At 38.8% G+C, this 17,167-nt stretch overlaps 1 protein-coding gene and 1 non-coding gene across 2 annotated transcripts; one reads left to right on the forward strand and one right to left on the reverse strand.

The window, feature by feature from the left end:
* Window positions 1–615: 615 nt before the first annotated feature.
* TRNAA-CGC (transfer RNA alanine (anticodon CGC)) lies at window positions 616–688 on the reverse strand. Its single transcript has one exon. It is a non-coding gene; the product is annotated as a tRNA-Ala (tRNA).
* Window positions 689–9,792: 9,104 nt separating this feature from the next.
* Window positions 9,793–16,655, forward strand: LOC131251033 (calcium-dependent protein kinase 2-like). The gene is made up of 8 exons (XM_058251500.1): window positions 9,793–10,699; window positions 12,065–12,208; window positions 12,562–12,714; window positions 13,145–13,260; window positions 14,321–14,488; window positions 15,202–15,329; window positions 15,649–15,748; window positions 16,247–16,655. The coding sequence occupies exons 1-8, from the start codon at window positions 10,021–10,023 to the stop codon at window positions 16,340–16,342; spliced, it is 1,584 nt and encodes a 527-aa protein (XP_058107483.1). The 5' UTR covers window positions 9,793–10,020; the 3' UTR covers window positions 16,343–16,655.
* The last annotated feature ends 512 nt before the right edge of the window (window positions 16,656–17,167 follow it).

Here is a 17,167-nt window from a genome sequence, read left to right on the forward strand (position 1 = left end):
GTGCCATAGCTGCGGGGATTGGATACTACCCCACCAGAACTAGCTATAGACGGACGGTCCAATCAGGGGTTCTATGGGGCCCATTGTGACATATGTATTTTATCCAAGCCATCCATCCATTTTGAAATATCATTTTAGGGAATGAGCCCAAAAAAGCAGGCAGATCGAAGGCACGCGAGGACCACACCACAGGGTGCAATGGTGACAGTCACTCCACCGTTGAAACCATCCTAGGGCCCATCTCGATGTTTATTTACCATCCAGCCTCTTCATAAGGTCACATAAACATGGATGAGGGGAAAACATAAATATCAATTTGATCCAAAACTTCTGTAGCCCCCAAGAGATTTTCAGCCGTAGGAATTCAATCCCTACTCTTTCCTTAAGCATTCGATCTTGTATCAATTTGGGGCTCATCACCTAACATGAATTTCCAAAATGAATGGACAGTCTAGATAAACCACATACGTCACGGTGGCCCCACAGAGCCCCAGGACCGTCCATCGCACGTGCCATAAGCCAAAACTCATAAACCGAAGCCCCACCATTGATCTTTTAATCCGAACTCTAGCAAACAGTGGTGGGTGGGCCAAATTCTAAAAATATAAAAAAAAGTGGAGGTGCGGGGAATCGAACCCCGTGCCTCTCGCATGCGAAGCAAGCGCTCTACCATATGAGCTACACCCCCTTTATTGCAAGAGAATCCCATTATTTGATAATCATTCAAATCATACAATTGGGCTAAAGGTCATAAAAGGTCCAGATGTACCGATCTAAACCGACCCACCAATCTTATAAAAAAAATCCATTTTTATCAATATTTGGTAGGATCTAATATTTTAAACTTTTATTCCTTAAATATCTAGCCCTTGAGACAGGGCACGGATTAGATACTGACAAGGTCACTAGCCAAATCGCTACTGAAGTAATGTCACTAAGCTTTGTGGACCAACCATGATGCATGTGTTGTATCCATACCGTCCAAAAATTTGTAGAGATCGTTTTATGGCATGAGAAAAAGAATGAGATAGATCTAAAGTTCTAGTGGACCCACTACAAAAAACCATGGGATCAGTCACACCCACTGTTGAAACATTTACAAGGCCCACCATGATTTCTTTTTTAGATCCAACCTATTCATAAGTTAATATAGAGATAGATGAAGTGAAAACAAAAATATAAGCTTGATCAGAAACTTCTATGGCCCTTAAGAAGTTTTGAACGGTGGGTGTCACTGTCCCCACTGTTTTCTATGGTGGGGTCCACTTGAACTTTAGATCTATCTCATTATTTTTCTAATGCCATAAAAAGATCTCTACAAATTGTTGGACGGTATGGATAAAACACATGCATCATGGTGGGGTCCACAAAGCTTGGTGACGTCACTTCAGTAGCGATTTGGCTACTGACCTTGTCGGTATCTAATCCGCACCTATTAAAACAAGTGTTGCAGACTAAGAGCATCAGATAGTTCATCTGATGGGCCGTACTCCAAAAATCACATTTTCAAGCGATTTTAACCATTGGTGTGAGTGGGGCCGTCGACACTTCGGCCTGGATTTTGAGTTAGGTGGGCTGGGCCTGTCATGGTCGATCCGTTTCCAAATTCCTATTTTCTTGACCCAGCCTTAATAGCTCGAATTGCAGTACACGTGTGTCACGTGTGTAGAACTGGGTCCCTACGTTGGGATAGTTTTATTAGTGTGTCAGAGTATCAAAGTCTTTCTCTTATGTCACTCCATCTAAAAGCCACATCCGCGTCTGACTGTAGGCCCACCTTGATATATGTATTGTACATCCACTTCATCCATCCATTTTCCCAACTTATTTTACATCAGTAGAAGAAAAAATATTAATCAGATCCAAATCTCACGTGAACCACACCACAGGAAACAGTGTAATTGAACATACACCGTTAAAAACTTCCTGGGCCCAAGATAATGCTCACCATAATGTTTATTTTCCGTCCAATCAGTTAATAGTCACACAGAGCTAGGCATCGAGTTGAGTTGGACCGAGTTAGGGCTGACTCGCCTCAATCCGGTTTTGAAATAGGCTTGACCTGAACTCGACCTGACTCAATACCGAGTCTAGAATGCCCAACTCAATCCGTGTCCGGTCTGGCCTGGACTTATCCGGACCAAGTCTGATTAAGTCAGAAGTACCAAGTCAGGTCGAGTTAGCACCAAGTTGATGTAGCGTCTCGGGAAAATCCATACAGAGATCGAGTTCGACCATGGGCTGAGCCGCCGAAGGGCCATGCCCAACTAGCTAATAACGACAAGATGTACATGGGTACTTAGCATTAGGGAAATTAAGGTCGGGCCACCATTTCTGAAATGATGAGAAGTTATGATCGCAAGTGCTACTAGCCCCAACGACATCCTAGACCCGACGGAAATTCCGAGAGTCCACCCCTCTCAAGAGTGCCCTGAAACTCCGTAAGGGACCTAGACCGCGCGTTGGGGGTCCGCTAGCCTTGAAACTATAGAACAATATCCGTCTTACTAGGCTTGACGTCCATCATAGGAGTCGGACCTGGATTATATCCAGAACCGCTCAACTTAAGTCGAAGGACAGGTGCGTGAGAAGTGCAAATGCCCCAAGGCAGAATCGAAAACTTAAGCGAAAAGGGGTTGTCCACTCTTGCACAAAGTTGAGAGTTTTTGGACCGTCTGTTTACGGCTAAATTTTACAAGTAGGGTAAGGATAATTCCCCGCACACATTCATATAACCGCGACTCCGATTGAACACTTCTGACCGTTGATCCGACACGGGTTTCCCACGGCCGATCTACGTATCCGATCGTACCGAGATTGTGTCCTAACTTGGATCCATTAGTGGAGAACGTACATTATGGTATAAATGAGCTTGTGGGCCCCTTGGGGGCCCCGTTAGTTAAAAAAGACCGCCCATAAGGTGTATATATCAAATAGAGTGGCCCTAGGGCCATTTACACACCCTCTATGACTAAAAATAGCTCCCAAATTTCCACATTTCCTCCCTATCTGAATTTAGGAGCCCTAAAGTGGGAGAAAGAAGATAAAGGAGAGAGATAAGGAAGAGAGAGATCGAAGGAGGGCTTGTTACGAAGGGTGACCCCTCTCCCGCTTAACTCGATATCCTAACCACAACCGTCCTTGCTATTGGAACTTCTCCGGCGACGACCTAAAGTAAAACTACGAACCTCTTTGTCGATGTAGGTCTCCAAATGAGTTTTTTTCAAACCTAATGAACCCGTGTACTTGTATAGGTGGCCGACAATTCTTCATTGGAAACATAATCCTAGGAGCGAGTCCTAGTCGGACGTGCTGTCAATAGGTGCGGACCATAAACATTTAGGTTGTAATTTATTAATGATATTGTTAAGTTATGATTTATGATTGCTAAAGTGGAGTTTACTTGTTACCTTAAGTATACTTAAATCTCTATTAAATGAATTGCAAGTTTATAGTATAGCAATACTTATGTGTTCAATGAAATGCCCGAATGAGTATATGACTAAATTTAATTATCAAATGTAAATATTATTAGTTCTAAATACGACTTAAGTCAGTTAGTATGAGAAATAGGATTACAAGAGTAGTCCAAGTAGCTGGTAAATTTTTGCATTTTGGTAACCGAATTAGGTTGGCCACCCTGGGTAAGTTCGAATGATGCGGGTTGGACATTGACTACCAACAGTGGCTAGGCCACGCGTGGCGCTTATGTGCTCTATGCCAGTTACATTAGTGTACACCTGCACCAACTGAAATTGCCTAAAGAACCGGTCGACCTCTTGTATATTCACCATGTATGACCACAACTACTTGAATTTGGGGCACCCCCTTACCATTGTGTAGGTCCATTATTAACTATGGTACTGTGATCCTCAAAACTTGTGAGCCGGGTATGGTGGTATGAGACACCGTGTCCGTACTGTCGACCTATGCTGGGGTGACGAGCCTCCCCGTAGTGACCACAAACATCACTTTTACAACTTGTCTTTCGTATGTATTTATCTAGGAGTGACGAAGCCATCCCGCGCCTAGTGATTCAGATGAGATCGATAACTAAAAGGGAGGTGTCCTAACTTCCTCAAACTATTGGATGAATAGGCATAATTAATCACTTAGCTAGCATAACCATTCACCGCATCACACTATTATAGAATATGGTGAAACAGGTGTTAAAGTCGCGTATTGAGGAGGTGTTATCATTTACAAACCAGGTAGTCGGAATCACGTGTTGAGGGAGTGTTGGATGGTGAGGGCATGCATTATTTCATAAACTCCATTATTTGCATTAATAAGAATAATTAGGAAGTATGTATTTTACATTACTTTATCATTCATGTGCTGATAAACTTGATAAAATTTATAACTCATGCTTTACAGAACCACTCAGTTGATCACTCACTCCCACTCTGGGACGGCGTTTTAAAACATCAACCAGACACTAATGTAGATGTAGGGACCGTCGAGGCCGATGCGCTAGAGCATACATTCCTAGATGAGGAGGAGTTCTCCTACTTTCAGTTCTCGGACGAGCCGATGTAGACCACGCACTTCTAAACGAGGAGAGCTGGGCGCATGGGCTTAGATGCTGTCGCATTTCTACATTTTTGTCATTTTTTTTGAATTGTATGTTAAACCTAGCTGTGAACCCATACTCTAGAAGAAATTACACTAAATATGTTTCGATTTACGCATTTGCTTCAGTCATTTTAAATCTGGCATATAATACACTGTTTAGTATAATTTTATGCATGTTCAAATGCCTAAAGGTATAAGTAATCGAAAAATCAGATTCCGCAGATCATAAGTGATGTCCGGAATCTCAGGAGTCGAGCTTTGCTCAACCCTTGAAATTCAGGGCATTACAGTCAGATTGAGAGATGAGGGAGGGAGAGACCGAGAGAGTAGAGAGGAAAGAGAGGAGGAGGATGTATGTGTGTGTGTGTGTGTGTGTGTGTGTGTGTATATATATATATATATATATATATATAGGGAAAAGGTACTATGTGCTCAACCTCACGATAAGCTCCCGTGAGGTCGAGCTGTGTGGGCCCCACCATGATGCGTGTCGACCATCAACACCGTGCATTTGATGGGTCCCCTTTATATTATGGGATATCCTAAAAATCAACCATATACGGAGCTCAGGTGGGCCATACCATCTAAAATCATGTGAAGACACTGTTAAAACATATAAAAGCACTTTGTGGGGCCCACCTGAAATTTGCATACGTCTGAAACTTAGTCTGAACCCTCATCCAAGTGGGACACACATAATGGATGGGCTGGATTTGCAAACCACATCTCGGTGGGCCCAAAAAATTATTATGAATGTTTTAATGGCGCACGCCCCTCTCCACTTCTGTATGTGGTGTGGCCCACAAAAGTCACGGATTGACTTGATTTTTGAGATCTAGGCCCGCGATGGAATGGTGCATCTGACTAATGAGGTAAATGTTCAAAACGCATCACGGTGGGGCCCACACAACTCGACCTCATGGGACGGACTTGTGAGGTCGAGCGCATAGTACCTTTTCCTATATATATATATATATATATATATATATATATATATATATATATATATATATATATATTTATATATATATATCATAAACAGTATATTTATAATATATATGATATAATATTACTTGCAAAGGTTATATAATTTATAAGTTGTAGCTAAATATATTAATATCATTAATATGATATATAATATATGTAATTGTGATATATTAAAATACCATTTACATGATATATAGATAAATAATATTTATAATATATTATAAAAAAATATTTATTATGGTTATATAATATATAAATTTATTATATGAGGTTAAAATTATATATCACATTATCATATAAGTTAATGACATAATATATAATTGTTATATCTATTGTATTTAATGATATAACAATTGATTTGTATGTACTTATATATAATCATGTAAATGGTAAATATTTATAAATATTTAATAATATTAAGGTATTATTTTATATATATAATATATTAATAACATATAATAATTAGATATATCCTTTGAATTATTTATCTTAATAACTTAATGATAGGTATATCATAATTTATAAAATATTAATGGTAATAATATATAATGTATTATAAAATCAAAATTATTACATTAACTAATTTATATGATATTATAATTTAATAATCATATTAGTTACATAAAATGTTATTATATAAATTTTATATAATTTATAGATAAAATATATAAATCAAAAATTGATTAATTATATTGTCTCTAGTTTGAATCCAAGGTTGATATTATATGTAAATATTATATCCGTATGTTATTACAAATATAAGTATGTTTTGTATAAAAATTATAATTTATATAATAATATAACATTATGTTATTATATAAATATATGATAATAATTATTATATTATGTATAGAGCTGGGCATCGATCCGGATCAGATCAAATTACGTCCAACCCGATCCGATCCAAAATCCCAATGGCTTAACCCGAACTTGATTCGATCCGAGACCCAATCCAGGTCACCAAACTCGGACCGATCCGATGCATGGTTGGCCTAACCGGAACTGAGTCCGACTCGGTAAGGGAAACCGAGTCGGATTGGGTTGGGTACGATTCGGATCGTATAAACTTTAATTCAACTGTTTCATGTGGTGTGGTCCACTTCAACCTTTAATATACCAACTTTTCGTGCCCATGGTCTAAAATAATATATCAAAATGGATTAACGGCTTAAATAAAATACATACATTAAGGTGGCCCCCACATGGCTCTAGAAGACTTTCAATCTACTGTATACATGTTTTTACTGGACTTTGCCTTTTGACGTGCACGGTGCACTACACGAAATGGCAGTGGCTTGCTTTTCACGCGAGCACAGCGTCTACATAATGACTTCTTTATCGACGTTTGCGAGTTCTGTGGGTCTGATCATGAGGTATGTGTTATATCCAAACCGTCCATCCATTTGGCGAGCTCTTCTTAAGGCTTGAGACGAAAAATAAGACAGAACTAACTATCAAGTGGACCATACGATTTGTTTAACAGTGAAAATCATTCTCTACTGTTATTTGTAGTGTGGTTCAGATGATCTTTGGATATTGTTTATTTTTTAGATAATTCTCTATAATTTTCTTTATAAATATATAAACGGTGTAGATATAATAAATCCATCACTGTGAAGCCCATATAACTTTGATCTCCTTTGAATCGTTCGTACAACCTAGAGCTCGAGGAGCGTCAGACGCCAGTACCTGTACTAGAAACGGACAATCTACTCTCCTTCTCACCAGCCACTGGCTAGTGGTCGGTGCTCTATGGGCCCCACCATGATGTATGTGTTTCATCCATGCCCTCCATCTATTTTTATAGATCATTTTATTTATGAGAAAAAAATGAGGTATATCAAAATCTCAAGTGGACCACATTATAGGAAACAGTGTTGAATGAATGTTGACCATTAAAAATGTTTTGGAGGCCATAAAAGTTTTTGATCAAGCTGATATTTATTGTTTCCCTTCATCTGGGTCCTTATGACCTAATCAACAGATTACAGGTCAAATAAATAGTACAATGGGCCTTAGGAGGATTATAATGGTGGATATCCAATCATTATTGTTTTCCTGTGGTGTGGTCCACTTGAGATTTATATCCCTATCATTTTTTTGTATATAGCTCTGGAATGATCTGTAAAATGGATGAATGGAATGGATGAAACACATACATCTCCGGATCGGATCGAATCAGATTGAATCGAATCAAATTACGGATTGGGTCGGTCCGGGTAGGTATGGATCCGAACTCGACCTGAAACACTTTCAGATCTGGACTACCCTACTCGATCCGCACCGATCCAGGCGATTGGATCGTTTCAGATCGGGTCGGATCCACCGAATTGGGTCAGGATTGCCCAGCTCTAATTATGTATATGATATTATTATAATGATAAAATTATATTTTGATTATAATTTTTAATATCTATTACAATATTATGTATATATAATTTTATGTGATGGTATTATATCTTTAGACATGTAATATAATGGGTAGAAAAGACCTTCAGTAAGAAACATCAAGGAGAATGTAGGTGCCCGACAGACGTTTGTCATATTGCATTTGAGTGGTTAGCAAAGGTGGGTATGTTGATGCAAATTTTAGGTAATGAAATATGGGAAAAATAACCCATAATGTATTGAAGATTCATCATAATGAGTTAGTTTATAAAATATTTATATCTTATAAATCTTATGTTACCTATAAATTAATATATCGTATAATTTCTCTACACCTATAATTATGATAATAGTTACTAATAATTAGTAACTATTTTAATCAAATATATAACAATTTAATGTATGGTTCAGTCAATATAACATTATTGTAATGATGAATATATGATAAGTATATATCAATCTTAAAATCAGTATTTGGTAACATCTTATTATAATCACCAACAAATAGTTATCAACTATATTGACATAGATAATAATTCCAATATATATATATATATATATATATATATATATATATATATATATATATATATATATATATATATATATATATATATTATGATTATTATCATTAATAACAATATTTATATATTTGTTATGCTATAATATAAATAAAAATTCATAATATATAATTATAGATGACATAATATAATCATATATAATATAAAATGTGGTTATATAATATATATTACATATTGTCATAGTTTTGTATTATATTATAGCAAACAATCTTGAAGTTATATAACATATTGTATAACATCATATAATTATATAAATATTTTTCATGATATTTCGTCTTTATATCTTAAAATATGTTATAATCCAAATTATATATATTATACCATATTATTGATATGTATAACGATTATTTTAAATTAATATAAATTTTTATATAAAACTCTACACACACACACACACACCCAAACCCGAGTCAAGTCGGGTTTCGGATCGAGTCGAGTCTAACCAGATCGAGTTTCGGGTCAAGCTGGATCGAGTTACTAGGTAACTCAAACTCAACTTGGTTTGAGTTCGGATTGAGCGAAGCCTACTCGGTTCGGACGGACGAGTCGAGTTAGCCGAATCGAGTTGTCCCGTGCCCACTTCTAGTCACACAAACTTGAATGAAAGTAGCTAAATAAAAAACTAAACCAAAACAAAACAAATATCAGCATCATTCAAAACATTTGTGGCCGATATAAGAAGTTTGTAATGGTCAATCACAACTGTTTCCTGTAGTGTGGTCCACCTAAAATTTAGATCTTCTTAATTTTTTGTTTCATGCCCTAAAATGATATGATAAAACGGATGTACAGCATGGATATACAATACATACATCAAGACCGGCTTCACGGTCAGGGTCGCCCGGTGTTGGGTGAGGCGGCAGGGGCACACCTAATCCGCTCCTCCCAACTAAAGCACAACTGTACACGTGGCATATTCCTAACCCAGCTACACTTTTGAGATCATGTAAGAACACTAGGTGGGCCATAACAAAAAAATTCATTAAACGTATAATGATGACTGGTTATTGAACATATGTTGGACGGTGAATAGAAAGTTGAACACTAATCTGAGATCATGACCGTTTAATTAAAACCAAAATTGGGTCTCTAACCCATAAAAATGATCTTCAACTATTTCAACGGTTTATTTAAGGTATGAATGTTTCACATATAAAATTCCGTTTGCATGTTTACTGTCGGAGTATCATAAAACTCCTTAAAAGACAAAAAACGGTTGCCTTTCCCGCCATTCTCTCCCAGCCGGTAACGACCTTTTCAACCATTTTCAAACTCAACCCTCCCTACAATCCCTCACCATCAATCCCTCCTTGCAGTTCCTTCAGTAATCCTACCTGTACTTTTCCCACCCTTTCTTCCATTTTCCCCCCTTTTTTCTCTCTCTTCTCTATCCCTCTATACATGCATTTCCTTCTCAGAAAACCCCTTTCTTCAACCCTCAAAACCCCATATCTGCCTCCAGATCCAACCTTCCCCTCCTCAATCTCCCATGGGTAATTGTTTCTCCCATGGCAAAGCAGAAAAAACTGAAAATGCTGAGTCGAATCCCGACGGTGACGCAGATGACCAGAACCCCGCAGACCCCACCAGTGCCCCATCAACAAAGTCCCCACCCACTACAACTAATGGGTCCCGCCACCCGACGAAGCCTGCGGCGATCGGGCCTGTCTTGGGTCGGCCTATGGAGGATGTGAAGTCCGTTTACACGATGGGGAAGGAGCTCGGGCGGGGCCAATTCGGTGTGACCCACCTGTGCACCCTCAAGAGCAGTGGGGAGCAGTTCGCATGCAAGACGATCGCGAAGCGGAAGCTTGCGAACAAGGAGGATATTGAGGATGTCCGAAGGGAAGTTCAGATCATGCACCATCTGACGGGCCAGCAGAATATCGTGGAATTGAAGGGCGCATACGAGGATAAGCATTCTGTCCATTTGGTTATGGAGCTGTGCGCCGGGGGGGAGCTCTTCGATAGGATTATTTCAAAGGGGCATTACACGGAGCGTGCGGCCGCATCACTGTTGAGGACGATTGTACAGATTGTCCATACGTGCCATTCAATGGGTGTCATTCATAGGGACCTCAAGCCTGAGAACTTCCTTCTATTGAGCAAGGATGAGAATGCGCCGCTCAAGGCCACTGATTTCGGGCTCTCTGTGTTCTTCAAGCAAGGTTTGAGGCTGATCGTGCATCTTATTTTTTCCTCTCTTTCTCTTGCTTTGTTGGGGGAAATGGTAGGATGACAGCCCGCACTTCACAAACCGATCAGACGATCATAGCAAGCACTTTTCTTTGCTGACTGTCAACCATTAGCTTGTTCTGCTTCTTACTACCCTTTTTAAGGCTACTCGATCGGATGGCTAGGATCGTCTTATTGTTGTGTTCGAACTGTGGGGAACCACTAGATGAATGGTCCCAAAACTCCCAACCCACTTTCATCTCTGTCCTCAATACAGTGGGAGATGGGCTGTGTGAAAGTTGTATTGAATCACTTCAATTTTGTGGGCTCTGCTCTTAATTTGAGTGGCATTTGGAAGTTCCCGCATTGATGAGAGGATGTTATTTGCTCAAAAAAAAAAAAAAAAACACTGATTGATATATTAGAGAGCGATAAAACGCAATTCTATTCCATTTTCCATGTTGCCCCAAACACAAAGCAGGATGGCTTCCACTCAAGTCATAGAACCAATCCCAATTTGGCATTTCTTCCAAACAATACCTATTAAGTGTTATGGTTTGAACTTTGAAGATTTTCATTTTTAGTTTCTGGTACACAAAATCAGAGCACTTTGGAGTAGGTGATGTTTGAAATTTTCAATTGTTGATGGGCTGATTGCAAGATAAACTTGAATTTTGAAATAATAATAATAATAATAATTCTACACTGATCGAAATGTAATTTTTGAATGATTAAATGGAAATTTTGAAATTCTCAATTTCTGCAAGAAATCTAAAAATAGCTGAGCTTTGTCTTTTTTATTCGTATTCCTGTACTTTTGACGACATAATCTGTCACTTTTCTATTTTTTACATATGTTATACTACTGTAACCACACTTGATTACCACATGAAATTACAACTCTATTGGTTGAATTCTTCAAATCTAGATTGACGTTATAGATGTTGTGCTTTCACTCAATTTCCATGGGTGGCCCATACTTGAAATTCTTATAAGCCCACATGCACATATAGATGTGAACATCCAGACCATATATCAGGTAGAGCTTAGCCTATGCTGAAAGACTTCCTACCAACTTCTCTAGTGGGCCACGCACGCAAGAAAACAACTGGACGATTTAACAGTGATCGTTGATGATCCAAATGCAAATCGCTTGTGTGGCCCACCTCTCTTACCGGATGAGTTGAACAGCCCCGTTCTTGCTACAGGTCATCTAAAACAATGTGGGACCCACCAAATGCATGATCTGGATGTTGGCATGTGTGACCGCTTCTCGAATTCTACATTTAGACTTGAAATAGCTTAAGATTTATTATTGAAGCTTTCCCATCGACAAGCATCATTTAATCCCTGAACAGGTGAAGTTTTCAGAGACATCGTCGGCAGCGCGTATTACATTGCACCCGAAGTGTTGAAGCGAAGATACGGTCCTGAAGTCGATATCTGGAGTATTGGAGTGATGTTGTATATTCTTCTCTGTGGAGTTCCTCCTTTTTGGGCTGGTAATTCATTTCCTTCCCTTTTTTTAAGCCTTCATCAGGTGGGCCTTATCATGAACATTGCCTGGCCCAAAAATCACATCAGTCCACTTACCAGGTGTGAGCTAAATTCGTACTTTGAATAAGGACTTCTGTTCATTTGCTCCCAACCGTCCATTTTTCTCACATGTTAGTGGCCCACCAGATGAGCTCTGACCACCCTGACTTTCGAGCCACTGCGTGTTCGTGTGGGGCCCTCAATAGTCATCGGGCAAATCTCCTTAGCATTTCCATAACTGTTATTCTTACCATAAGGAGAGGTTAATAACAAATAAGCGAATAAGAATATATGATCTGATCAAAACCTATGGTGACAGAGTCGGAGCATGGAATTTTCAATGCCATCTTGCGTGGGCACATCGATTTCACGAGTGATCCGTGGCCGTCCATCTCACCAGGGGCAAAGGATCTGGTCAAAAAGATGCTAAATACAGACCCAAAGCAGAGGCTCACAGCATTCCAAGTTCTCAGTGAGTATGGTTTACTCCCTTACTATGGACCTGCATCAACCAGTAAAAAACATGGCAGTGAAAAAAATGAAAGGATTATATGAATAATGCTTGATCCAAAAGAAAAAGATACCCAGAAATGTTACAGGTGGGGCCCACCCTAAGGGCAACTACAACTAGTGGTCCACATTTAACAAGGGGGCCAATTAGACAGCTTGGATCATCCAAATGGGTGAGATCTTTGAAGTATCCCTCATCCACCATGCAGGCCACCATATGAATGTTTGCGAAAGGTGGGCCCCAGATGTATAGTTTAGTGGGCCATGGAGATTCTTAATCTCACAATTTTTCAGTATTATACTACTATCAGTAATATAATAAATATGATAGATGTTTCCCGAAATAGCGTTAAACAGTATGTATGTACCGATCTATCTATGTGGGTTTTCAGATCATCCATGGATTAAAGAAGATGGAGAGGCACCAGATACACCTCTTGACAATGCTGTGCTGAACAGGCTGAAACAGTTCACACAAATGAACAAGTTCAAGAAAGTCGCTCTCAGGGTATAAATTCCAATCTTTGAAATTTATGGGTTATTTCTTCATTGGTTAATGACTATTTCATCTGAAATATCTATATTTCCAGTTGAAATTAGAAGACTGTAAATGAATTTCACACGTAGATAGCATGTGTTGCATTTGGATGCATGATTGAATTAAATTGAGATAGCTACTTCAGTAATGGAACCGTGGTCGAATTGCAACTGTGTCGCTTTTCGGTTGGATTTGAAAGGGAAATTTTTCATTTAGTGGGCTGCTTCCTCATTATGAATACGAAGAAAGATAATTACAATGAGGTATGTCTGATGCCCGGCCAAGAGTTTCTATAGAATGGTTGAGTTTTCAATTGTACAAGTTGGGTCCATGGTTCATTGATCTAAACCGTTGATATGATGGGACTGGGACTCACCATTAGATATCCCATCGACCAAAAATCCCCAGATTGGATGATCCTAGACATCAAAATATTGGCCCTTTTGAATGTGGATGACTGCTATATTCTTTCTTAACCATCTATACTGTGGCTTACAATTGAAGAGTTAGGATTTTCCCAGCTGTGGTCACCCAGAGTGAGGAAAATGTTATCGACGGTTTGTCATTTGAACCATGGGCGCCACTCATACAAAATGAAAACCCCAGCATACAGTAGAAGCTCTCAGGTTGAGCATTGTATAACACCTCAATGAAAATTTGGTGCTTTCCTCTCTACTGAAGTTGTATTCAGTGTATTCGCAATTCAATTCAATAGTGCATCGTCATATTTGATTTGACCTTAACCAACTTTAATGTGTTCTTTGCCTATCTCAAACTTTAGCTAATCAATCAGTCAACATAAATAGTTTTCTAACTAACTTAAATTCCCAAATCACATTTTAATTTTAATAATCAGATCTTTAGATTGCTAATTACAGTTTCTACAATCATTATCTAACATACCCAAGTGACAAATCCCAGTTCTTAATCTGCTACACTGAATTTCAAGTTGAAATTTCTCCTCTTACTAATCAGATAGTATGATTCCTTCTACTGACTGCTCTTTCTTTTGTTTCTATGAAATGGGAAGGTGATAGCAGGGTGTTTATCAGAGGAAGAAATCATGGGCTTGAAGGCAATGTTCAAAAGCATGGATACTGATAACAGTGGGACTATCACACTTGAAGAACTAAAACAAGGACTCTCCAAGCAAGGAACGAAGCTATCGGAAGTTGAAGTTAAACAGCTGATGGAAGCTGTAAGTTATTAGTTAAAAAGAAATCGTAGATATCATTTGATTACTCAAGTGTGGTAGAAAATACGTTGAACACATCCTGATGCGTCGGATTGTAGGTTGTGTTTGGACGTCTGGTTGCATCGAATTGCAATAAAGACTAAAGAGTAGATGGCCAAAGTGGAGCTAGCCACACCCCATTTGTAATGACAAACTGGCCTGAGTTGCTGTTTTTTCTTATCAATCTCAATTATGGGTTGGTTGGTGTTAACCCAGTTTGACTGTTTCCACTATCATGAGCTGAACCCATTGCAGTTCAGTTCAATAAACCATCCAAACGAACAATAAACATTCCCCAAAATTTAGAAATGGCACATTTACTCAAAAACGTGCCACGGTCTGGCAACCACGTCCTCTTGTGTTGGAGTATAGGCCCCGTTTGGATGTTCAGTTGCCAATAATTCAATTCGATAAACACTAAATGACCAAAGTACAACTAGCCACAACCCATCTGTGATGAGAAACTAGCCCCTCAAATTGCAAGTACAGTTGTATCAACTCCAACTTCACACAATTGCAATTAGGGGCTTGGTCTCCATAACTCCACTTTGATCTTGATCAGAATGAATTGCAATTTGGTTTGATTAAGCATCCAAACGCATCATTCACCATGGAACTTTTTTTTTCTCCTTTTCTTCTCATACTTCAAGATTTCCTAATACTTTAGTTTTGAAAAGGCCGATGCAGATGGGAACGGGATAATTGACTACGACGAATTCATCACAGCGACAATGCACATGAACAGAATGGACAGAGAGGAGCATCTCTACACTGCATTCCAATACTTCGATAAAGATAACAGTGGGTACGTATGAGTAAAGATAAATGCGACGACTGCTGAAACCTCAAGTTAATGGTTGTGCATATGATGGGCCCCACCATATCTTCTAATGGTGCAAAAATCAGGACAGTCCAGTCAATAGATGGGCGGCCAATGTATCGAATAAAAATGGCCAACAGTCCATACAATGTACGCATGTGAACTGGACCAGCTTGATTTTCAGGCAATGGGGAATCAATAGAATTGCCCACCAGATGAACAGCCAGGATCTTGTTTGCAAATTCCACATTATCGACCCCACGATCAATTAATCCATTTTTCTGTTTCTTTTTCTCCCTGTTAGATACATCACAACTGAAGAGCTAGAACAAGCTCTTAAGGAGTATGGCATGCATGATGGGCGGGACATAAAGGAGATTATCTCTGAAGTCGATGCAGATAATGTAAGTAAATGTCGAGATTGTTTTCTAAATTATTACTGAATGGAGTTAATATCTGCGCCGGCCTTGATTGATCGATACACCTATATTGTCTACTTCTAGTAATTCAGCAGTAGAACTGTGTACTGTTGCATTATACTGTTGCATTACTAAAAGTCTCAGTCATCATCACTCCTGAGAGTTGATGATTTCAAAACATCTTCACCATACAGATGGCACTTCTATGCATCAATCAGGACCATTTGTATACCATGAAATTATCATGTGGATGGGCCACACCCCAAAAACCATCAGGTTCAAGCTATGGTAGCCATTGGGTCAGTGGCTACAAATGGACTATCAATTCAAAGTTGAGCAATTGATTGTCCAGTAGGTGCAATTTTCTGGTCATGGCCCCCACCTATGAGGTGACCCACCAAAAACAACGGTCCAGGTCACCGCAAGATATTTCTCTAGTTGGAAATGAACTAATGTTTATCCATGTTGAGCGATCACATGCAGGATGGAAGGATCAACTACGATGAATTCTGTGCGATGATGAGAAAAGGAAATCCAGAAGTGAACCCGAAGAAGAAGAGACGGGACTCTTTTGTCTGATCGGGACTGATCATGAGGGGGGAAATATTGGACGGTCAAGGGGTTTTTGGTAGTGCAACAACATTGATGAGCCTGGGAGAAGCATAAGAAGGTTGTAAGAAATACAAAATGTTCATGAAACCATGTACACTATGTAAAAGTGAGGAGGGGGGGAAGTTAAGGAGAGAATCCAATGGCCTTTTATGGGGTTTGAGGGTTGTGGGATTTTCTCCTTCCTGATCACTAGGCCAGGGAAAAGATAATTTCATATTAATGGTCAGGATTGGGGCTGTTCTTAGTGTGTATTTTCCATTTTTTTTTTTCTTTTTAAAAAAAAAAAAAAAGATAGAAAGATCCAAATTCTTCTTGTAGCTCTTGAGATTTAGCATTGTGAATTGGGCTAGCCCAGATTGGCAAGCCCAGGCTGGTAATTCAAGATCCAAATCCAAGCAACAATCAAGGAAAATTTTATAGTCCCAATCCGATGAAAAACTCACAAAGCCCAAGCCCAAGCCCAACAAAGTCCACACAAATGTTATCATGGCTAGTGCCCAACCTAACTCAATCAGACAGATCAATGGCCTTGATCTGAACCATCTAATTACTAATTAGATTAGAAGTTTTAAACTCGAATCAACAATGAGATAGAACTGGTTGTGAATAACTTTAAAGAGTGTCAAGATCAAATAAAGTCTAGCCTGATAGAAATTACTTAATTCACAATATAGTTTTTAATAAATATAACTTCGTGATTAGTTATCGAAATTACTATTCTAAAATATGATTGGAAAATTAATAATAAAGCTAACAACTTGTCCTAATATTCCAAACCATTGTATAAGAAGA

This window comes from Magnolia sinica, chromosome 7, assembly GCF_029962835.1.
Source record: "Magnolia sinica isolate HGM2019 chromosome 7, MsV1, whole genome shotgun sequence".
NCBI lineage: Eukaryota > Viridiplantae > Streptophyta > Magnoliopsida > Magnoliales > Magnoliaceae > Magnolia > Magnolia sinica.